Raw genomic sequence first — 23,048 nt, forward strand, 5'->3', positions numbered from 1 at the left:
CTCTCAGTGAGGAATGCACTGGAGGCAGCCCGCTTGTCTCTGCGCTGCGGGACGGGCTCGTTTTGTTGTATCTTCTCTGGGCTGCCTGTTCCTCAGTGCCACAATGGGCTCTGCAGTTCCCATCTCCATCATATATGTAGTAAAATAATGGGGTTGTAATGGCTGAGGATCCCTCCATGCTCTTGTGGCAGCACACAGCGGGGAATGTAATCGGGCTGAGCTGTGGCAGAGCCACATGAGACAAGGCAGCACCAGGCTGGTAGGCTCACCCATTGCAAGCCATCCTTCGGGTGGCCCTTGGGATTGGCCTTCCAGCATCTTCCCCTGTGTCTCATCCTCTGAATGTGAAGATCCAGGAGGTGCCAGCAAACACTGGTGCATTTCCAGAGCTCTTGGGGGTAAAAAATGCTCGGTGCAAATCCTTGGCATGCATTGAGCTTTTCAGAGAGCCTGGCCCTGTTCTGTAGCTGGGCTGCCTCTCAGAGAGCCCTGGGGCATCGATAACCCCAAAACAGGCACCTTCCAGCTCCGTGAGGCTTTGCCATCACTTTCTGGGCTGAGATCCGAGCCCTGTGGGCAGCTGGGCCCTGCTGGGGGGAGCAGCAGAAAAAAACAAATTGTCAGGCGTCAGAACAGGGAATTGTTGGTGACTCAGGTTTAAGAAGGAGAATTTTTGCCAAGCAAAATGTGATGGCTTTTTTGGACGGGGCTAGAAGATGGGACTGCAGCTCTGATCAATGCAGTTCTCAGGCTTCTGCTTGCGTCAATCCGGAGGGAGAGGCTCTGTGTGACCCGTGGTGTCGGTGTGAGGGTGCCCATATAGGGGGCACACAGGTTGTTCTTTCCCTCGGGCATGGCAGGATGGGGGTTGGCAGCCGTGCATTGTCTCACATTTGCCACCCTGAGGTTCTTTTTCATGAAGGGAATGTAGGGAGAAGCCGCTGCCCCAGCCCTTGAGGAAGGCAGCGCAGAGCAGAGAGAGATCACCAGCAGGCTCCTGGATAATAATTTCATCTTTCTACCATTTTAATTTACTAATTAATCCTTGGAAGGAATATCTACTTGGATGCAGGGAAAGAATGGAACTCCTCCATCTGCGTGTGCTCGGCATCGCACCAGCAGCCCAGGCAAAGCCTCAGCAGCACGGTGAAGGCAGCGTGGTGTAGCAGCCGGCCCGCTGGGTTTTGTTCTGCAAACCTCACAGGGCTCCAGACAGAGCCGCTCCCAGCCCTCGGCAACGACTCGAGAGCTCCCTGGTCCTGGAGAGCCCTGGGCTCTGCTGGAGGAGCGCAGACGGAAGGGGACCGCGCATCCCATGGGCATCGCTCTGCAAAGAGCTTCACCGCTGCGTGGATTTAGGTAATTTTAGGAGAAAGAGGGGCTGGAGCATCGCAGCCCCGGGCACACAGCTGGAGCATCGTAGAGGTGACACGCAGGATGCAGCGATGCCGTCCGTTCTGCCCCTCTCTGCCCGTTTCTCTCAGGAAAGTTCAGTCCCGGCTGCCAGTCCCGTTCTGCTTTTTTCCAAGTCGGAGAGCTACGTGCACGTATGGCGTCTTTAATTAGTATCAATAGAGAGAAACATAAATAAGAGACATGCCTGAAATAGTGTCACCCCCGAGCAGGCAGGCGGCCGCGTCATGGAAAGAAAATAAAAATGCTTTTTATCTCTTTTGGGCCTTTTCTGTTTGTTTGTTTGCTTGTTCCGCTCCGCAGGAAGCAGCACCCCGGAGCTGCGGGGCGCCGGGCACCGCGCTCACCCGGCCCGCGGCTCTGCACCCTCCCGCTGCCGGCGGCGGGGGCGGCTCGGCGGGGCGCTGCCCGGTGCCCGGGGCGGGGGCGAGGCGGGGGGGGGGGGGGCTCCTCCCGGTACCCGCCTCCCGCCGGTGCCGGCCCCGCGCCCGCGGCCAGGCTCCACCTTCCGAAGGGGCCGCGGAGCTGTCAGGCTGCAGCGCCGGGTCCGCGCTCGGGAGCTCCGGCGATTGCTCCTCCTCCGCCGCTGGTCCCGCGGATGGCCCCGAGCGCCCGCCGCCGCCTCGCCTCCCCGTAAGGGACCCGAGGGGTACGGGCTGTGGGGGGCGGGAGCCGCTCGGCCGAAAGGAAAGCTTTGGGTAGGGATGGAGAGCGAGCGTGGGAAAAGCCCGAGCCTTTGGGAGCGGCCGGCACCAACTTTGCGGCGCTGCCCCTGGCCCCGCACTGGGGCTCCGGTTGTGCGGGGGGGGGGGGGGGGGGCTCCGAGCCGCCCGTGCCCCCCCGTCCTCCGCGGCCGGCCCCGATCCCGTCCCGGGGCTCGCGTTTGGGTTTGGAGAGCTTCGGGAGCGCGGGGCGGGCGGGGAGGAGCCGCGCTGCTTCGGGCATCGCTGGCGACGGGAACCGCGGGTGCCGGGGCCGGGGCTCTAACCCGGGGAAGAGGTGCACGGGGAGGTGGCGGGGACGGGGCAGCGGCTTGTTTTCCCCCGGGGGTGAGAACATGGCTGCCAGCGAGCCCTGAGCGCAGCCTGTTAATGCCCGCGGAGGCTGCGTGCCGCGCTACTCTCACTGCTGTCTGAATGTGCGTCGGGTCTCAGCTCGGTACCAACCTGCTCGCCCCGCTGCTGGGAGAGCCGAGCTGCCGCTCCCGGGCAGCACATCCGACGGGAACGGCGCCGGGGCTGCCGCTGCGCGGGGCAGATGGTCCGGAGCGCCGGGAGGAGGCTGTCTGGAACTTGTTGTTCGGGTTGTTAGTGGGGATGGAAGGGGAGAAGGGCAACTTCAGAGCTGCGGGGAAACAGCGCCGTCCCACTCAAGGTGCAGCCCACCCTGGGGACTGGATGCTGCGGGGTTCCTGAGGCTGTCCCGCTCTCGTGGCTTTGTTGGTGCAGGTTGCTGCTGCCTCGGGCTGGGGCTCTTCCACCAGACAGGATCTGCGGTGGTGTCTGAGCAGAGATCTAGGCTGCTCTGAGAGAATATTTGGGGAAAAAATTGATGGCAGTGAGAGAGTGACGGCAGGTGTCTGCCCCTCCAAATGCAGCGCTCACTGAGGGCGAAGCATCTCTTGACAAAGTGCTGCTCTCTGTCCCTGCCCATGGGTGTGAGGGGCTTCTGGTTGGTGCACCCTTGCACATCTCCTTTGTGCTGCGAGATGCTGGGATCCAAAGGGAGCTCTGGTGCCTGCAGAAAGCAATTTGAGGTTGACTCACTCCGGGTTTGTTTGCTGCAGTGGGACAGGAGGGATTTCCACCCAATTTAATGCCAGGGGAGCCTTTCGGCAGCGCATCGCAGGAGCAGGCAGACCCTTAGAGTAGGTGGGGGCACTCAGACTGCGGGTACTGCTTTGGGGCTGGTGGGACACAGCCACCACCTCTTCTTGGGCCCCACGAGGCACCCAGAGGGCAGGCGAGGTGCTGGGACTGCTGGAAAACCCTCTCCTCATTCTTTGTACTGCTGGAAGGAGAGCTATTTTTAGGAAGAGGCAAGTTTGATTTAATATCGTGTAATTTGCTGCTGACAATTCAGAGGCCGTCCAAATGAGCAGCAGCTGGATTCCCGAGGAGGCTTTTTCCTTCCCTCCCTAAGACCCGAGGCTGACATGCCAGAAGTGGCATTTGTTGTTCTACAGATTGATGGGGGAAAGCCTCTAAGAGTGGCTCAATCAGGGCCATGTCCTGCCCCACTGTCTCTGAGTATGGGGACAGATAGAGGGAGCTGGGAACCACAGCCAGCCCCCCTGCGCCTTTCCTTCTGCAAGCTGAACTAGCTCCACTCTCCTAGCCTCTCCCTGTATAAGAGAGGCTAGGGCAGGAAGGTTTAAGATAAAAAAACAGTTTCTTGTCCATCTAAGCAGCTCGTTTGCCTGGAAACAGAAAGCACTTGTGGGGGGTTTCAGACAGAGCCTCTGGAGTACCCAGAGACAAGCTCTGCATCCTGCGGGAGTTTGGACACAGTGTTCCCACTTGTGCCTCCACTGCACCACCCCCAGCACTCCAATAATTCCTGCTGCAGGGTTTGCTTGAGATGCATGTGTCTATGCGGAGGAGATGGGAACATCCCCTCCCTTTGCCTCCACCTTGAACCCTCTTGTTGTGGAGGGAAATGGCTCTCTTCTTTTCCCCAGCGATTGATGCCTCGTTTTATCATCCGAGCACCCCAAGCACCATCCGAGCATCCTATCCCAAAGCATCAAATGCTTTGCTCGCACCATTCGGGCATCCCAAAGCACAATTTGAGCATCCCAAAGCACCAGTGTCTCATCACCTCCCCTGTTCATTGACGCAAAGGGATGCCAACAAGCATGCACAGAGGGCATTTGGCCCTGAATGGCCATCCCTTGGCAGCAATCATTCCCTGTCCTCCGCAGGTCCAGCTCCAACCGTTTGCCTTGAGCCACGGCTCCCAGCTTCCAGGGCAGGGCACACCTCTCTCACTCAGCGCTGTGTCTCTCCAGGCGTGCAGGTTAGGCTCACTCTGGTGCTGGAACACCACTCCCCACCTGCCCTGGCTCTGTGTTATCCAGTTGCTTTCCACCTGGCAGCCAGCACCAAACCAGGAGCCGGCCCTAAAATCGAGATCTAATTGCTCCTGTCTGCTTCTTGAACAACAAGCATCTCCAGGGCCGGCTGCGTGTCCTCGGGAAGCTGACATTTCCCCTGGACCTCAGCCACCGATTCGGTTAAGTGAAGAAGCTAATAAATTTTGAAGCCTGCAAATTGATCGGCTGGAGACTGCCACTTTGCTTGAAGCCCTCTGACATTTCCTCTGGGGCACAGCCTTCCCTAGCACTTTTCTTCGTGTAGGTTCCCCCTCGCCTGGTTTAGAACATAGATTTTCATTAGAAAAGATTATCAGCTGTGGGAGCCAGTGAAAGGTCAGGGCTGGCTCCGTGGATGGAGCTGCAATCTGTGAGTTTCCATTCGTTCACATCCTCTGCCCTGCAGGCATCGTGAGCTGTGTCTTCTGTAATTAATAGACTCATTTTTTCTCCCTGTATCGTGTTGAATTCCCTTGCGAAATGCTGATGGGGAAGCTCTGGCCAGGAGCAGTGGGATGTGTTTCACTGAGGTTACGCAGGGAATCCCCCCATCTGAGGCAGCTCCTCCAGCAGGTGTTGAGCTCTGGGGTGAGCAGTGGCTCAGGTTGCCCCTTGGGTCCCAAAGGGTTGGGGAGCTCTGTGGGTCCCAGCAGGACCACACCAGGGGTGACCTGCTGCTGTGAAAGCAGTCTCACCCTCCATGTCCAAGCTCAGGAGCCCTAGTGACAGCCAAGGCCATTGGTCCATCTGGGATGGAGTCTTGGTGCCACTGATGCCATCCTCTCTTTCTTTCCCTCTGCAGGGAGGAGGGTACTGGCCAGGTGCTCCGGCCGTGGCTGCCCTGAAGCTCTCAGCCTCACTGCCGGAGCGATGCTGTGCGTGGGACCAGAACCCCCGTGCCCCTCACAGTGCCGACGTGAGCCAGCACGGCGATGAGCCCAGACAGCTCCTAGAGTGGTGGCCGGTGGCCCCGCAGCGGCCCCAAGATGAGTGACGGGGGCTGGATCACACTCAGCCCCGCTGAATTCGCCCAGCTCCAGCAGTACACTGACTGTGAGTAGTGCTCCTTGCATGGCCCGGCTCCCAACACCCAGCTCTCCTCCGTCCTGCCCCTTTGCAGCTTCACGGCCATGGGGACTGGCTCACAGCTCCCTGCCTGTAGTTTAAGCATGCACAATTTGTCCTCGGAGATTTGGGTCGGTTTAGATGGCGCTTGGGACAAGGAGGCTTGGCTGGGTCTGTCACCTGCAGGGATGCCCAACCTGCAGCTCCTGGCCACCGCAACGGAGAAAACATCAGATGCATCCACTGATGCTACTGAAAAACGAGAGCAGAGCTGCTGTGCTCCCCTGGTGTCCATCACCTCCCTGCAGCAGGGCTGGGGCCCCAGGGACCAGCCCAGCGTCACTCAGAGCACTGCAGCCCCATCCCCAGAAAGCCCCCGCACCAGGGGGCAGCGGCGCAGACGTGAGCACAGCTCCATCCCTCTGCAGGCACCCACATTTGTCGGCAAAGTGAAATGCCAGCGGGGAAAGCGGGCGGGCTTTTCCCAAACACACGGAGCTGCGCTACAGCTCAGCTCTGGCTGCCAACCCTCTGCGATGATTTTGCTTTTGCAGAGAAGGAATTTTGCTTTTGCAGAGATGGAATTTTGCTTTTGCAGAGATAGAATCACGAGCCTCGGATAACTTTTATAGAATCATAGAATCACAGAATGGTTTGGGCTGGAATCCCATCCAGTCCCAAACCCTGCCACGGGCTGGCTGCCCCCACCAGCTCAGGCTGCCCAGGGCTCCATGAATCTTGGCCTTGAGCACCTCCAGGGATGGGGCACCACACTTCTCTGGGCAGCAGTGCCAGCTCATCACTGCCCTCTGAATATAGAATTTCTTCCTAATACCTCATTTAAACATCTTTTAATTTAAAGCCATTACCCCTTCTCCCATCGCTGCACTCCCCAATAGGGTCCTCTCCAGCTTTTCTTCCACAGCCCACGTTAGGCACTGGAAGGCTGCTGAGAGGTCTCCCCTTCCCGTGTCCAGACTGAAACCCCCAGCTCTCAGCTATAGCAGAAGTGCTCCCACCCTCTGAGGATCCTCATGGCCTTCTCTGGACCCACTCCAACTGGTCCATGTCCTTGTGCTGGGGGCCCCAGGCTGAATACAGCACTGCAGGTTGGGGCTCAGACAGTGGAGCAGAGGGGGACACCGCCCTCTCTGACCTGCTGTCCGTGCTGCTTTTGATGTAGCCTGGAATGCAGTTGGCTTTCTGGGCTGCAAACACACACCGCTGGTTCATATTCAGTTTTTCACTCACCAGCACCCAAGCCCTTCCCTGCAGCTCTGCTCACCACCCTCTCATTGCCCAGCTGACATCTGTGCTTGGGGTTGCCCTGACCCTGTGCTTGGGGTTGAAGGACCTTGCACTGGCTTTATGTGGTTCTCGGGGCTCACCTCTGGAACCTGCCCAGTTCCCTCTTCAAAACAGCCCTTACTTCAGTGCTGAGCACATCTCCCCTGGGCACGGTGCTGCAGGTGAGATAGGCTGCAGGCAGGGGTGCAGCATTGCTGCCGGCACCTCATCCTTCCTTTTCAGAGAACGAGCTCTGCGTTATTTAATCACAGGCTATAAAACGCCATCTGTAATGCTGAGTTTGTGCACAGCATCTTCGTTGTGTTAATCAAAGTTTGGCAAGCGAGGCTTGCTCGGGAGGTGGGGGGCGGCTGCAGCAGGGAGCTGGGAAGGAGCTGGTGTTTTGTGCAACTGCAAATATCCTTCCCGTCTCCAGACACTGCTCTGCCATCCTCATACGATGCACAAGGGGCTAATCATGGGAATGGAAACGTTTTGAATGACAGTGCAGCTTGTGAGCAGGCAGAAGGGATATTTTCTAGCAAAAGAAATACAGCTGCCACCCGAAGGGCAGGGGCGTGATGGATGAGCCATCCTTCCCTTCCCTGAGGCAGGGGTGCGGAGTCCAAACGCAGCATTTCCCACAGCCTCCTTCAAAGCACTTGGGTGCTGCTTAGGTGTTGGCTCCAGGAGATGAACAGAGACAGAGTGAGAAGCCTGACAATGGACAGGAGCCGTGCTGCAAGGCTGAGGTTGTCCCATGGAAATTGGGCTGATCCCAAATCCTGCACCTTATGGGGGCCAGGAGCTTCCCAAGGTCCTTCCAGTCCCAACCACCAGCTGCATTGGCCCCACATCATGTGTCTGTCCCATAGCACTCGTGGCCCGTACCCGCAGTGGAAGAGCAGGAAGTAGCTCTAATCCTGCATAGAGAGGAATTAGCAACAATAAACAGGCATTGTGTGACCAAGAGCCACTTAAATGTCCCCCTAAAAGTGGGGCACAAATGGATCCTCCCAGGGCATGCAGGGACCTGGTTGTTTGTCAGTGAGGAAGCTTGCTGCTACATGCAGTTGTCAAAGGGGGCTTGCTAGACCATGCTCAGTGCAATGCTTTTGCCCCCCCAGACTCCACCAAGAAGCTCAAGGATGTCCTGGAGGAGTTCCATGGGGATGGTGTCCTCTCGAGGTACAACCCTGAACAGGTACAGCCCTTTCCCATCCAGCCTTTCCCACTGCCTGCTCAGCCACACCAGCACAGCAGATGCTGCTGGGAGACCCCAGCTCCCTAGTCATCTCCCCCATCATATCCTATCCCATCCCACCCTTCCCATACTATCCCACTCCATGCCATAGCACCCATTCTACTCCCTCCCATCCCATCTTGTCTCATCCCATCCCATCTCTCTTGCCATCCCATCCCATTTCATCCCATTCTGTCCCATCTGAGCATTTTTGGCACTTTCTTGCCAGGCAGGAGCAGAGAAGTGATTTACTCTCACTTACCCCTTGCACTTCCCACAAGGCAATTTATTTTGCTGTTGCCAACCTGGGGACATGGGCAGGCCCTATAGCTTGTCACACTCACCTGGAGAAGGCTGGGGTTGTTTGTTCCAAGTAGTGCTTTTAGTGAGAGCTGTTATTGTGCCAGCATGACAGAGCCTTTCAGGAGGGCCATAATCACTGGAAACGAGGTGAAATGAGAAAATCAGTGGGCTGAAAGCTGCAAGGAGAAGCAGCAGAACCACCTCGCTATTCACGCTCACTGTGGGACCTCACACAGAAGGAGATTTCCCCATGTGGGAGGCAATTATGTTGGCACGGGGGGAGTGTGGCTGGAGCTGCAATCACTTCACTCCTCCCCTGCCCTTTGGGAGCCTTTCACCTCCCCCAGCACATCCCCAGTCCCCGTAGCCACCAGCCCATCGCTGGGCAGGACGCAGTGCTGCAAGGGCAGGGATGCAGGCACCACAGCCCCCTGTGCCCCCGCAGCCCATCGACTACGAGGGCTTCCGCCTCTTCATGAAGACCTACCTGGAGGCAGAGGTGCCCGAGGAGCTCTGCCAGCACCTCTTCACGTCATTCAAGCGGAAGAGCTGCCAGGCAGCCCCCGAGGCCCAGCGCCAAAGCCCCAACGTCTCGCAGCTCGGTGAGCCCACTTGGCACGAAGCTGGGCACCACAGCCTGGCTCTGTCCCATCGGCTCTCCCTGCCCTGGGGAGAACAGAGCTTCATGGTGCCGAACCTGTGTTTCAGAGCCCAAGTCGCTTGATGCCGGCATCTCCATCCAGACCGAGGTGGCCTGCGCTCCTGTCACAGGTACCGCGTGGGGCCGTTTGATGCGGCCAGCACTGCGTCCCCCCACTGCTGGGTCTGCAGCGTGCGGAGATATCTGCTGAGAGAGCACATTAAACTGCAAAAGCAATAGGAAAAGCACACAGAGGACGGTGTCCTCTCCATCCAGACCCCGGCACACATCCCTAGGGCGTGGGGGCTGAGCATGGTGCGGGACTGACAGGTCAGAATATGGGCCTGCTGGTGGGCTAGTGAACAGGATGTGGTGGCTAGTGATGGGAGGGGGGCTGCTGGAGGCCGGTGGGGGAGGCAGCCGTGTCTCTTTGCAGGGATCAACGGGAAAACGCTGCTCAGCGCCCTGGGACGGCACACGGCTGAGCCCAAGGGCTGCCCCAGCACAATGGCTGAGCCGCAGCCGGCGGCGCTGAGCCCAGCCTCCATAGCCGCTGCCTCCCCCAGCTGGTCCCGGTCGTCTTCCCAGAAGTCCACTACTGGCACCCCCTCTGCTCACAACTCCTCAGGGTCCTCAAAGATCTCCTCGGGGTCCCTGCTCAGCCCCCAATCGCCAGGTGAGCTCGGCCGGGGCTGTGCAGGGAACAGGTGACAGGGGTTCCCTGGTGCTGTCCCTGGGGCAGCAGCGGTGACCTTTCCAGTCAGGCAGCCTCCCGGTGCCTCAACACCTTTGCTTTGCAAACTGAAGCCATCGGTCCCATCCCGCAGAGCTGCCGCTGCTCAATGTCTTAATTACCTGGCAGCAGGTCCTATGGAGAGGGATTAATGAAGTGCCTTCCTGCTGCCTGAGGAGCGAGCGGCCATCTGCTGCGGGTAGACCGCATGGGCTGTCCCCTGCTCTGGGCACAGGTGGCATCACCCGGCCCTGCTCCACATCCTCCACATCACCTGAGTCCTGTGGAGCATCCTGCAGAACCCCTTGGCCCCCTCCCGATGCACAGCCCGGTGTGTGTCCCCTCCCTCCTCGCAGGCTCCAGGAGTTTGGAGAAGAGGCTTCCCTTCAGTCTGCGGAAAAGCCACAGCGCCCTGAAAGCTGCCCCCCAGCACCCTCCGGCCCCCCTGGCTCAGGTGGTCTACCTGAAGGACATCGTTTGCTACCTGTCCCTGCTGGAGAGAGGACGGGCAGAGGACAAGCTGGAGTGTGAGTGGCAGCCCTGCACTACAGGCTGCTGGTTACTGGGTGAACTGGGAGGAGTGGGAGGGGACAAAGCTGGGCTGGCTTCAAACTTACGGGGCTGCAGGAGCCAACGTCCTTGGCAGTGCCCTGTTTCTCCATCCCTGTTTCTATCCCTTTTGGGCTGTAATCCCTGGGTTAGGTGCCTCGGGTACCTGGCAGCAGCTGTTTGGGGAAATGGGAGTTTAGCTGGGCACAAAGTTTGTCCCAGGTGGGACCACTGCAAAATGCTGAGCAGCGTGAGGCCACGTCCCTTCCCACAGGAGCCCAAAGGGAAATGTGAGCACACCACAGGGCCTGCAGCAGCCCCACGGGTGCACGTGTGACCTGGGATCAGTATGCCTTTCTCTCTGTTGTTGAAATTACAAGCTCTTCCCCAACAGAGGGGGGAGTGCGTGGTGTGAGTGTGGTGGGGGCAGGGAACCAGGGTGGCTTCTGCGGACATGGAGTCCAACCTGCAGTGGCTTTTCTTCTCCCTTCAGTTATGTTTCGCCTATATGACACCGATGGGAACGGCATCCTGGACAGCTCGGTAAGCCTGAGGAGGAGAAACCAAGGGCAATTTGGGATGAAAGGCAAGGGCACTGACCTCATCCACTTCCCTGTGCACAGGAGCTGGATCGTATCATAAACCAGATGGTGCACGTGGCTGAGTACCTGGAGTGGGACTCCACTGAGCTGAAGCCTGTGAGTGCCCAGCGGGGGCTCGAGAGTCCAGGGGCTGCGAGCTGCACCCCGCTGCAACCTCCCCTCCTGTCCTCAGATCCTGAAGGCGATGATGGAGGAGATCGACTACGACCACGATGGGAACGTGACGCTAGAAGAGTGGATCCGGGGCGGCATGACCACCATCCCCTTGCTGGTGCTGCTGGGAATGGAGACGGTGAGACGGGAGAGCTGGGCACGGAGCGAGGCCGCAGCAGCAAGGCTGCAGGAGCCACGGGAGGGCAGCCTCCCCTCGGCAGCCCACGCGGGCTGCGTTTGTTCTGCAGCATTGCAGTGCGCTCCAGTGCTGCGCGTGTTCAACCCAAATGAGGAGCGGGGGTGGTTTTCACCCCCCTTTATTTCCACGTCTCATTTTTTCATCCTGCCGAGCTTTACATCCCCAAGCTGCATCCAAGTCCTTATCCAAGTCCCCTTCCATGTCTGATTTGCAGGGAAAATTTATTCCCAGTGCTCGTTCTAGTGTTTGCTTTCTAAGGAGGGGTGGGTGGGCAGATTGTCAGGCAGGAATTTGAAGTGGCTCCTTGAGAGTGCTGGTGCCCAAACACAGATTCAAGAGGCGTGCTCTGCCATGGGGGGCTCAGCCTGGAGCCAGCTTTATTTGCTCTTGGTGGCAAGGATGTAGGAGGGACAACAAGGGGAAAGGCAGCAGGGAATGAGCCTCCTGCTCCTCTCGGCTGCCCTGCAGAATGTGAAGGATGATGGGCAGCACGCCTGGAGGCTGAAGCACTTCAAGAAGCCCGCCTACTGCAACTTCTGCCGCACCATGCTGCTGGGTGTCCGCAAGCAGGGCCTCTGTTGCTCCTGTGAGTCATGTCCCTAGGGCACCCCAACCCTGCTGGGTGCTGTGGGGCTGTAGGGGAGAGGGTCGCTCATCTCCTCCTTCCCTCCCACCAGTCTGCAAATACACCGTGCACGAGAGGTGCGTGTCCAAAGATATCGCCTCCTGCATCAGCACCTATGTGAAGTCCAAGAGGAACACCAATGTGAGTAGAGGGCACAGACCAGCCTCTGAAATCCCAGAGGAGACCACAGAGGACCCAGACCCAGAGGAGACAGAACAGCTGCTGGGAGTCTGCGGGTGCAGCATCCCTTCTCCTCTTGCAGGTGATGCAGCACACCTGGATTGAGGGCAACTCCCCCGTCAAGTGCGACCGATGCCACAAGAGCATCAAGTGCTACCAGGGCATCACCGGCCTGCACTGCGTCTGGTGCCAAGTCACCGTGAGTGGGAACGGTCAGGGGTTGTCACGGGAGGGGGTTGTCACCTTTGTGTCACCCCTCTGACGTCCCCCCCTTCAGCTCCACAACAAATGTGCCTCCCACGTCAAGCCGGAGTGCGATGGGGGCCCTCTGCGGGACCACATCTTGCTGCCTTCCTACATCTGCCCTGTGGTTCTGGTGCGTGGCCACCCTGTCCCCACACCCCTCGGTCCCTGCCCCATCCCCACAGCCCCCCCACCCGCCCTCGCTGTGTCCCGCAGGAGCGGCAATCCCACTGCCGCAGGTCCGACAGTGAGTCCCCAGCCGGCACCAGCCCTGAGGATGGGCAGAGCTTCAAGTTCAACTCCACCACAGTGGATGGGCAAGGGCTGCAGGTAGGATCTCCCCCCCAAGGCTGCGGTCGGCCGTGCTCTGCTGGGTATTTCAACCGTCACCCTTTCTGCCTTCCAGATCAGCCCCCGGCCTGGGACACATCCCCTGCTGGTGTTTGTGAACCCCAAGAGTGGAGGGAGGCAAGGAGAGCGGTAGGTTGTACCCCTGCCTGGTGACAGCATTCCTCTGTGGCCCCACTGCCACCAGCTCGTTGGGATGCCCCAGCCACCAGACAGCATCCCCTGTGGCATCTCTCACTTTTCTTTTCCTGTAGGGTCCTCCGAAAGTTTCACTACCTGCTCAACCCACGGCAAGTGTACAACCTGGACCGTGGTGGGCCTGCTCCTGGGTACGGAGGTGCTGCGGACACTCGCCAGCCCCCACAGTCCATCCTGATGCCCATCCATCTCCTGCATAAACCATTTTCCTCTCTCTGCCCTGTGCAGGCTGAGCTTTTTCCGGGACACTCCAGATTTCCGTGTTCTGGCCTGTGGAGGGGATGGCACCGTGGGCTGGATCCTGGACTGCATAGGTGAGCAGGCTCTGTAGCCCCTGAGTACAGAAAACTACTGGGTAGAGGAAGGACATCAAGAGGAGTATGAAACAAGCCTAACCAGGGCACAATCCATTCATCACAGCCCCAAACTCTCTTTCCCCTTGTGTTGCAGACAAGGCAAACTTGCTGAAGCACCCACCAGTGGCCGTCCTGCCTCTGGGAACAGGCAATGACTTGGCCCGGTGTCTGCGCTGGGGCGGAGGTGAGCATCACTCTGATGGGATGCAGCCCATGGGGACCCTGTGTGACTGTGGGGTGCTGTCCTGGGGCTGGGAGGCACACAGCTGGGACAAGGGCAGATGATGTGCCACGTGAGCAGCCTTCAGCTGTGCCCTGTCCCATTGGCATGGATGCGCTCCTCTTCATCCTCCTCCAACGTACAGGCTATGAGGGCGGCAGCCTGATGAAGGTGCTGAAAGACATAGAGCACAGCACGGAGGTGATGCTGGACCGCTGGCAGATAGACGTGATTCCCAGTGACAAGGAGGCCAACGGGGACCCTGTCCCATACAGCATCATCAACAACTACTTCTCCATTGGGGTGGTGAGCAGTGGGGCCCCTCAGCACCAAGGAATGGGGAGGGACGTGGTGGCCAAGCTGAGCAAGGAGCAGCAGAACCCATCGGAGCATCCCTGTGCAGCTGTTGCCCCAAACCTGCAGATCAGGGCCTTTGGGGTGATTGATTCCTCTGCCCCGTGAAATAAATGTTCCTCAGCTGACAGGAAGTCAGGGAGTGGTGCAAATGGGGATGGCTCCCATGCTTTCTGATCCTGTCTCTCCTCCTGTACTCATTTGAGCCCCCTCTGGGGGTGAGCCTCATAAGAGCAGGGATGGCTGGCTTGTGTCATTCCGCAAACACAATAAAAGCCTTTCTCAGAATTTGGTGAAACTCTCCATTTGAGCTTGGGTCCCCCACCCTGCAACTCCCCCTCCCTGCTCTTCCTTGCTTGTGTTCCCAACCTCCCTCTTGGCATTGTCTTTCTGTTTTTATTGTTGTCTGAAATAGCAGCGCTTGAATGCAAAAATATTCACAAAATGTCTCTCTTCCAAGCTGAGGGTGCTGCAAGAGCCAAAGGAGCTCTGACAGAGTTCAGAGAGGCTTGGAGTCCCAGGGGTGGGTCACAATCTGGTGGAAGCTGTGTGGGAGCCCCATGCTATGGGGCTGGCAATGAGGGGGAAGGGCTGAGCCCCTGTGTCCCAATGCACACACAGGGAGGGGGATTCTGTTTCCCAGCCCTTTCCAACCTGCACCACCTTTCCTTGCAGGATGCCTCCATTGCCCACCGCTTCCACATCATGCGAGAAAAGCACCCTGAGAAATTCAACAGCAGGTAAGGGCTGTCCAGCTGCTGTGCCACAGCTGCAGGGCCATTTGATGTCCCCAGGAGCCACTGTCCCCAAGTCCCTGCATGCTCATGCCTGCTGCTGGCCATGCACATCTCAGTCCTCACTGGGTGCTCCTGGTGCACTGTAGCCAGCATCCATCCTTTGTCATGCCTCCAAGCAAGGGGTGGAGGCTGGGGAGTCTCATGTCCCCAAAGGGAACCTTGTGGGGTGGGCCAGGGGAGTTGCTGCTCACACGTGGGATGCTAACACCACTCCCTGTGCCCTAGGATGAAGAACAAGCTGTGGTACTTTGAGTTTGGCACGTCGGAAACCTTTGCGGCCACCTGTAAGAAGCTCCACGACTATGTTGAGGTGGAGGTGGGTTTCAAGAAGTGAAGGTGGGGATTTGGAGAAGGCTTTACCAGGGTATCAGAATCATAGAATCAAGGTTGGAAAAGACCACTGAGATCATCTAGTCCGACTCCAGCCCACCGTACCCGCTGCCCACAGCCCTCAGTGCCACATCACTACAGCTCTGAACACCTCCATGGATGGTGACCCCACCTCCCTGTGCAGCTGTGCAGTGCCTCAGTGCCCTTTCTGAGAAGGAATGTCTCCTGATACCCAAGCAGTCCATGCCTTTGGATAGAGCTGTGGTGCCCTGGGCAGCAGAGAGGTGGGGAATGTTGTTGGGTGCCTGTCTGAGAATCGGGTGCCCAGTGCCCAGACCTCTGCAGCCCACAGAGCTGGAGCGATGACAATATTCAATTTTTGATAAATAATCAAATCTGATTCTTTCATAATCAATTATTTACTAACTCAAGAACTAATTACTGCTCGATAACCAATGAACAGGAGCAAGAGCTCGCATCTCCCCAGCCAAAGCATCCCACAGCCCTCCCCATGTCCAGCCCACTCTGCTGGCGTGCTGAGGGATGTGTGCCCACACTGGCAAAGTGAGGAGGCTCAGGGGGAACCAGGCACACCGGGGCAGTGCTGGCTGAGGGGCTGCATGCCGCCTCTCCAAGCCCAGCCTGCACCTCCAGTGCAGGGCTCGCCGCGTGGCCAGCCAGCTGCAGGCAAAAGAATAGCCCTGTATTTTTTCCCCTTCCAGCTGTATTTGAGAGTGTGCCTGGAATATTCTCTCTGTAAACTCAGTGTCTGCTCGCAGCCGTCTTTGGATTACATGGAAACAGCCTTTAATTAGAGCAGGGAGGAGGGACCGCTGCGTGCCAGCGGTTGCTAAGAGCTCTGTCATTTTGCAGTTTGCATTGGTGGGGTTTGTGCCGTGCTTTTCTGCAAACTTCCGGCTCTCCTTATCTCGGGATAAATGCCCCTTTTAGAACTTATTCTGGAGGGCTACAGAAAGAAAAACCCATGGTGCTGGCGTGCACTGGGCCACGCAGCCCCAGCGCTGGGGCACTGTGGTGTTGGAGCCTATTTACATGCTGGGGTTCTCTGCTCACCCTAAAGCTCGGCCCCCCGTGCCGGCAGGAAAGCGTTAAGGCGACGGCATTTTAAGCTGAAAGTAGCAGCCCTTCAGCTCCGAGGCAACTGTCATCCTCACAGAGAAATGGCAGTTTTGTTTTGGAAATTGGCACTCGTTCCAGTGCAGCTCCTGGAAATGAATTTGCTTTTTCCCCAGCTGCAAATTTCTCCTCCCAGCGCCGCTGCCAGCACGCCGCCAGCTGCCCCCGCTCAAAGAGCCCTTTGTGGCAGGCTGGCACATGGAGCGGGGCTGCAGGGTTGCAGGGCTGCAGGGCTGTGGGGAGAAGGGCAGCTCCTGCTCCGGGGGTCCCACAGCACATGGTGATGCTGAGGTCCCATCCCATCCCATTGAGGGCAATGATTGGTGCGTTGGCCACAGCATGGCCAGCTTGCTGTGCACCCGCTGCTCACAGCAGTAGGGTTTGCATCGTTCACAGCAATCATCATGTTATTAAAATGCACTGAGAAATAAGGGATGGAAGGCCAGCCTTGGTGAGGTGGCTCTTTGCCTGCAGACCAGAAGCCCTTTGCATTTCAAGGCAGGGCCAAACCGTCTCTGAGCGGGGAGAGGGCACAGAGCTCTGAGCCTGCAGAGATGCCCACTTGTTCCCATCCAGCCCATTCCCCATACCAAAAACAAGCTCAAGCCCTCCACTCCAGCTCCAGCAAAACAACTAGAGTGTGGGCAGCAGCGGGGTTCTATCAGCCAACTCACATTTCCTCCTGGCAAAGAGACACAGGGGACAGAAATTCCTTCACATCCCCAAATACAAGAAGAAAAGTGCTCTGGTGTTTGCTGAAGTGTAGGCTGGCAGGTAGGGAACAGGTGCCTGGGGAGAAATGCAGATGCTCAAAGGGAAATACAGATGCTCTAGAGAAAATGGAGTTGAAAGCGAGAGACGGATGCTGCCCACAGCAATCCTGACTTCAGAGGGATCCAGACAGAGGAGCCCTTGTTTCTTCAAACCCAAGACTCCGTCTTTTCTGGTGGAACTGCGTGGCAGCACCCACAGATGAGGTCAGTGCCACGTCCTGGGTGTCCTGGGTGTGAGAGCTGAGATTAAGGGATGCAATTCCATCTCTACGTCCTGTGGGACAGCCATCAACAGCAGCTGTTTGGCTTTCCATGGAATTTTCAGTCCTGCTGTGTGCTGGTGAATCCAGAACACCCATCCTGGGCACTGTTCTGTTACTCTCTCCCAAAAGCTGCCATCTTTTTCTCTGTAGCCTTTAAGGCACTGCACAGCTGCACAGGGAGGTGGGCAGTCCCTGTCCCTGGAGGTGTTCAGAGTTGTGGAGATGTGGCACTGAGGAACACAGTCAGTGGGCATGGTGTGGAAGGCCAGGGCTGGACCTGGGGATCTTAGAGGTCTTTTCCAACTGTAGTGAGCCTGCAATCCAATGATTCTATAATGATTTTTTCCTGGTTTCCAACAAGCACTTTAAGAGAAGCCCTTTTGCATCAACCTTTGTGTAGCCAGACTGCAATTTGCTGAGGTCAGCTTAAGCAAGGGGACGAGGAAGGCTGGCGCTGCAGGAGCCCATGGGGCTGCATGGCACCAAGGGGTCCAGTTGGAGCAGGCTGCTGGGTCCTGATGTACATCTGTGTGCCTGGCAGTGTGACGGGACCCTGCTGGACCTGAGCAACGCCTCCTTGGAGGGCATCGCCGTCCTCAACATCCCCAGCATGTATGGTGGCTCCAACCTTTGGGGCGAGACCAAGAAGCAGCGTGGCTACAACCGCCTGAGCAAGAAAGCACCGGAGAAACCGCACGCAGCGGTGGTGACCGACGCCAAGGAGCTCAAGTTCTGTGCACAGGGTGAGCGGTGGGAAGGACGGTGCATGGGAGGGTCTGGCAGCAGAGCTGCAGCTTTTTAAAGCTTCTCCTGCTGCAGTGCCGTCAGCATGGTGCCTTTTTGTGAGAACGCGGCCATGTGCGCGAGCTGCAGGCAGCTGGGGGGAAAAACTCTAGCACCTCTCCTCCAGTGTGCTGTGCTCCCAGCACCTCTGCCCAGCGCTGTGCCACTGGTGCCCCTGGTGCCTGACTCATCTCTGCCAGCACGGGCACAAGCAGAGGCAGAGATGGAGGCGAGGGATTGTGCAGGCAGCCCAGCTTGCCCCCGGGAGATCAGGCTGTAGGAGTTACTCAGCAGGGAGAAATCAACTGGGAAGCAACGTGCTGCTCCTGGCAGCCGGTGGGATGTGCCAAGTGCCCACTTTTTCCAGAGTCCGTGGTGGGAAGCTGCTCCCAGTGAGGCTTCTGCTGTTGTTTCCCCTGGTGCATGCACCCCATCCAAGGGCTGGAGGGGGATCTGTGCCAGGATGTGGTGCTGTTTGGCACCAGGGGGATTTTTGCTCTTGCAGTTTTGTGGGAGCAGCCACACCGAGCTGGTCAGAATGTCTCAGGATAGCAGAAGGCACAGGGTCCCTGGACAGCCTGCATCACTGCTGCAGCTCTTCCACCTTGTTCCCTGCTTGCCTAGTCCAAAGAGGGAACCTTGAACCCATGGGACAGGGGCGGATCATGCGAGAGGGGGGCTGATTTTTACGTATGAGAGCTCAGGCTGTGCATGAATGAAACCCAGACAGGTTCAGGCTGGAGAGTTCAAGCTCGACTGATTTCCTGGAGCGAAGGCATCCTGCCAAAAGCGAGGACAAAGCGGGAGCTTTGCACCACAGGAGCTGGCCGTGGAGTTTTGCTGCTGTATGCAGACTGCTGGCTGTGCCCACCTGCAGCCAGCTCCTCGGCTCTGGGGGACTTCTGACACCCGGCTCAATATTAAATCATTTTGAAAAATGGAGCACATAGGGGCTGGCAAAGTCCGAGTCCCCCACTCCATCATCAAAAAGGAATGCACAGGAGTCCCTCGAGACATGGCGACGTGGGACCTTGGCACTGACTCCGCTCCATGTCTTGCAGACCTCAGTGACCACCTGCTGGAGGTGGTGGGGCTGGAGGGCGCAATGGAGATGGGGCAGATCTACACGGGGCTGAAGAGCGCTGGGAAGAGGCTGGCCCAGTGTTCAGCTGTCACCATCAGGTATCTGTGCCCATCCCCACACAGGCCATGCCCTGATGGGCAGTGAAAGCGGGCGGCTGCGTGATCCCCTGTTCTCTGTTGCAGGACCTCCAAGCTGCTGCCCATGCAGGTGGATGGGGAGCCCTGGATGCAGCCATCCTGCACTGTAAGCCCCTGGGGGGACGAGGATGGAGTGGGAGCCGCTGAGGCGGGGGTGCTCGGTGCCTGACCAGAGCATGACTCATGGCTGGAGCCGCTTGCTGAGCTGCATTTGTTTATTTTTAGGTCAAAATTACACATAAAAGCCAAGTGCCAATGCTGCTGGGCCCTCCCCAGAAGAGCAGCTTCTTTTTCCTGAAGAGGAGAAACCGAACTCGAGATTAAGCTGGGTGAAATGAGCCGCAGCCCAAAGGCAACCAGACATCCTGGGCATCCTGTGGGCTGCAAACCTTCATCTCTGCACATCCTGACTCTTCTCCCTGCTTCACAAACACTGCGCTGGAAAGTGGGTGCAGGCTGTGCAGGGCAGGTCCTGCTGCAGGACCCGTGCTGAGGTGGGGAAGGATTCCAGCCCAGCCCACTCAGCCCAGCGGGATGCTCCGTCTCAGGAACGTTTGGGATCTCCTTCCCAGCTACCACAAGTATTTTCTCCAGCCAGGATCGGAGCGATGGGCAGCTTGGCGTGCAGGCGTGCTAGAACTGTTTTTTTTTCCCTTTATTTAAAGAACTACCCCCTTCCTGCCAGCAGAGCTGCAAACGAACGCATTCCTGAGAAAAAGCCGAGCTTCACTTATTTATTTTTAATCCTCCTGAAGGACACTTGGTGTTTTGCTGCACTGGCTTTCTTGTCCACCAGACCTGCACATCTGAGCAGTTATTTATTTCCTTAGCCTCGAGGACTCGGCTGCCCAACCCTCGCTTCCCTTGCTGCTCTCCAAGCAGGTTTCCATGCCTTCAGCTGGCTCTTCTGGCTTGCTTCAGAGCAGATGCAGACACAGCACTCGCTATTGGCTCTGAAGCACGATGCCACAGGGTGTGAAGCAGGCTGTGTGGGGACACAGCTCACCTGGAACAGGGGGCCGGGCTCAGGGCAGGCAGGAGAAGGCATCACTGGGAAGTGGGAACAGCCAGAGGGGATCCCAGTGGGGAGCTGCCACTGTGTTTGGACCTCTCATCTGGATTTGTATTTATGTATTTATTGAACAAACTTCAAGGGGTCATTTCCCTCCTAATGGGATGACATTGGACACAAATGCCACCCCCATTTTGGCTGGCCATCCTTGTGGCAGTGCGCCTGGTGCGGGCTGCAGCCCCCAGCAACTCCATCCTCATTCCATGCAGCTGCTGGGAGAGCGATGCAGCATTTCCCATCACCTAAAAGCTCCTCCAGCTTGGAAGCGTCGCCTTTTCATTCATCCCAGTGAGGACTCACTGCTTCAGATGCTGTTTTTTGGGTTGCCACAGGGAGCAATGTGAGCAGCTGGCCCTCGGGTTTGTTGCAGCCAGGTCTCTCCCTGACCCATCCCGAAGCCAAGGATGCGGCTTTGAAGCCCAGCTCCTCCCCCAGGAAACAGAGAAATGCATGACATGCCTGAGCTGAGCGTCCCCTGGCTCCGAATAGCTGGGAGCTGCCAGCAGTGAGCCCCAGGAAGGTTTGCTGATTTCTTCTGCTGCCACACACTGCCCCCCACCTTCTCATGGCCCTGCACAGAGGACCACGGCTCCAAAATCAGCCTCCTCCCCCTTCAGCAGCCCCCTCGGTATGCTCTGTTCTGCTGAGAGCAGCATTCCCCCAAGTGCAGAGCTGCTGCCGTCCTTAGGTTTCAGAGTGAACAGCACACTGAAAAGCGTTTGCCATCCCCCCAGGCACAGACACTGTAGGCAGCACCATTCAAGTGCATCGACCTGCGCACTCCCTGCGGCACATAAATCCACCCTCCTCTGCTCCTCGCCAGGGGCAGCCATTAATGAGTAGCCAGGTGAAAGCTTATGGGACGGGTGCCAAAATAAACCCTGAAGCTCTCCTGAAACGGCAGCCTCCGTTTCTCCCAGTCCCCTCCCTGATATTATCTGCAGACCTCAACACTGGCACCTGGGGAGGATTAAAACGAAACAAAACAACGACCTCAAAGCCTGCACCGCTCTGCTTGGGGCGCAGGATGACAAGACGTGAGGGCAGGGAAATTCATAGAGGCAGGTTTGGCTTCCTTTCACTCCCCACTTAGTCTCAACCTGTTGTTTTGTGCTGTGACCATGGCAGAAGGTGTCTGTATGCAAGCATTTTTCTCTGCAGACTGATCCTTGCACCCGGTCATGGTTTGGTGGGCTCGTGCTTTGGGCAAAGATCAGTGCCAGGGCTGTTCTGCTTGGCTTTAGCAGTAGTGATGGCAGAGCAGGGGGGCAGAGGTGGTTCGGGCTGCCAGGGCTGCTGCCTCCTCTGTGGGATGCAGCATGGATCATGCCAAAGGCATCGCACAACAGGACCTGCCGCTGGCAGCCACCTTAGCCCCAGGCTCCACCCTGGGGGGCTCACAGGGATCACGATAGCTGCCTGGCTCAGCCGGTGCCTCTCACACCAGCCCCCATTTATACCCCCAAAGGCCATTGGATGGAGCTCCCAGCCTCCCTAGTTCAGGCTCTGTTCCCATCCTCCTGCTATGTCCGTAGCCGTGGTTGCCTGCATGGAAATAGCGTGGCGTCCGTAGCGTAGCTTGTGTTGCCGTGTACACCTGGCCTGCTGTGGGCTTGTGTCAAATAAAGGTGGTGATGAAGCACTCAGCTGGTCCTGAGCTTGGGGGTCCCCATTTCCCAGCCATTCTGGGGGCACAGGGAGATGTGCCCCTCTGTGAGCACACAGGTGACGGCGTTTTCAGCCACAGCAAGATGGAGCCATGTTCGGTGGGAGGCGCAACAGGCTAAATTTGGAACCTGCGATGTGTTGGTTGTTTTTTTCTTCTCCAAGTAGGCTCTAAATTTAGCAGGTGCCGGTCACCAGCCCCCTCCCAACCCTGTGTGTCCATGGCCGCTGGCTCATCCAAAGGCACCACAAGGAGACCCCATGGCAGTCGGCCTGTAGCTTGGCTAGGGTCTGGCCAATTGACTCAAAGGCAAAGACAAGGCAGGGAGAGCCTCTACACCTCTCCTCTTCATCTGCAGCAGCCATCAGGTCTGACATGGGCTGTTTGTGTACCACTGCTGCTGACACCCCACAGCCCCCTGTCCACCTGCCCAACTGTGCGTCATCTGCTAATTTTACTAGTGGTGATTTAATCCTCCTCACCCTTGTGCAAAGGGAAACACGAGAGTGCCAGCTCCTGCAGAGCCCCCCAGGAGCGTCCCCAGTGGTAAGGACACCCTGTGCCCACCGCACGTGTCCCAGCAGCTTGTGAATGAGGCGTGATGGCAACTGCCCTGCTGTGCAACATGGGAGCCAAACTGCTCACAGAGACCAGCGTCAGCCCTGGGGATGCTGATAGCCCTGCAGCAATCTGCACTGGTACAACACCTGAAAAATTAGTGGCACACTTCTGTAAGGCCACCTGCAAGCCTACAGCCTCCAGATTGCAAGTCTCCAAGGCACCCTCCCTGGATCCCAAGCTGTGCAAAACACTACTTGCTGAGCACTCTCTTTTAACCTGCTCCATCAGGGATTTCCTGGGCCCTACAACTGTGAGGTTTGTGGATCCTGAACCATGGTAGCAGAGTGTCATATTCGCTGCTTACTTCTATAAACAGGGAAACTGAGGCAAGTAGCAGGGCCATGCCAGGTGCTGGGAAGTTCGTGTCCCTGTGGCTATGTCCTGAGCTAATTCCTGGTCCTCTGAGCCACCTGCAATCCTATATGGGCTGTGCTGCAGGTCCTGCTGGGGAGCCCTGAGGGTCTGTCCAGGGGTATGATTGCCCACTTGCAAGCCTCCTCCTCCTCCCTGTGCCCCCGTTCCATCCCCTCACACTTCTACTCTGCCTTCCAGCTCCCGCCATCACCATCCCCCCACGGCC

The 23,048-nt window shown here is 57.7% G+C and overlaps 1 protein-coding gene across 5 annotated transcripts; it reads left to right on the forward strand.

Moving 5' to 3' along the window:
- Positions 1 to 1,875: 1,875 nt before the first annotated feature.
- On the forward strand, positions 1,876 to 21,823 carry LOC125697659 (diacylglycerol kinase beta-like). Of its 5 annotated transcripts, none has more exons than XM_048955149.1 (26): positions 1,879 to 2,062; positions 5,310 to 5,560; positions 7,987 to 8,063; positions 8,851 to 9,007; positions 9,114 to 9,176; positions 9,482 to 9,721; positions 10,135 to 10,305; positions 10,821 to 10,870; positions 10,951 to 11,025; positions 11,102 to 11,221; positions 11,750 to 11,867; positions 11,959 to 12,047; positions 12,169 to 12,285; positions 12,364 to 12,462; positions 12,546 to 12,659; positions 12,736 to 12,809; positions 12,932 to 13,006; positions 13,104 to 13,189; positions 13,326 to 13,415; positions 13,597 to 13,757; positions 14,481 to 14,545; positions 14,828 to 14,918; positions 17,647 to 17,848; positions 18,950 to 19,070; positions 19,155 to 19,215; positions 19,335 to 21,823. In XM_048955149.1, exons 2-26 carry the CDS (start codon positions 5,494 to 5,496, stop codon positions 19,431 to 19,433), a joined length of 2,682 nt encoding a protein of 893 aa, XP_048811106.1. In that variant the 5' UTR covers positions 1,879 to 2,062; positions 5,310 to 5,493; the 3' UTR covers positions 19,434 to 21,823. The 5 variants fall into 5 exon arrangements, with proteins under 5 accessions (XP_048811107.1, XP_048811106.1, XP_048811105.1 ...); XM_048955148.1 differs by having other exon boundaries at positions 1,879 to 2,046; XM_048955151.1 differs by lacking the exon at positions 9,482 to 9,721 and having other exon boundaries at positions 1,880 to 2,046.
- Positions 21,824 to 23,048: the final 1,225 nt, after the last annotated feature.

This window comes from Lagopus muta, chromosome 9 (assembly GCF_023343835.1).
Source record: "Lagopus muta isolate bLagMut1 chromosome 9, bLagMut1 primary, whole genome shotgun sequence".
In the NCBI taxonomy this organism is placed as follows: domain Eukaryota; kingdom Metazoa; phylum Chordata; class Aves; order Galliformes; family Phasianidae; genus Lagopus; species Lagopus muta.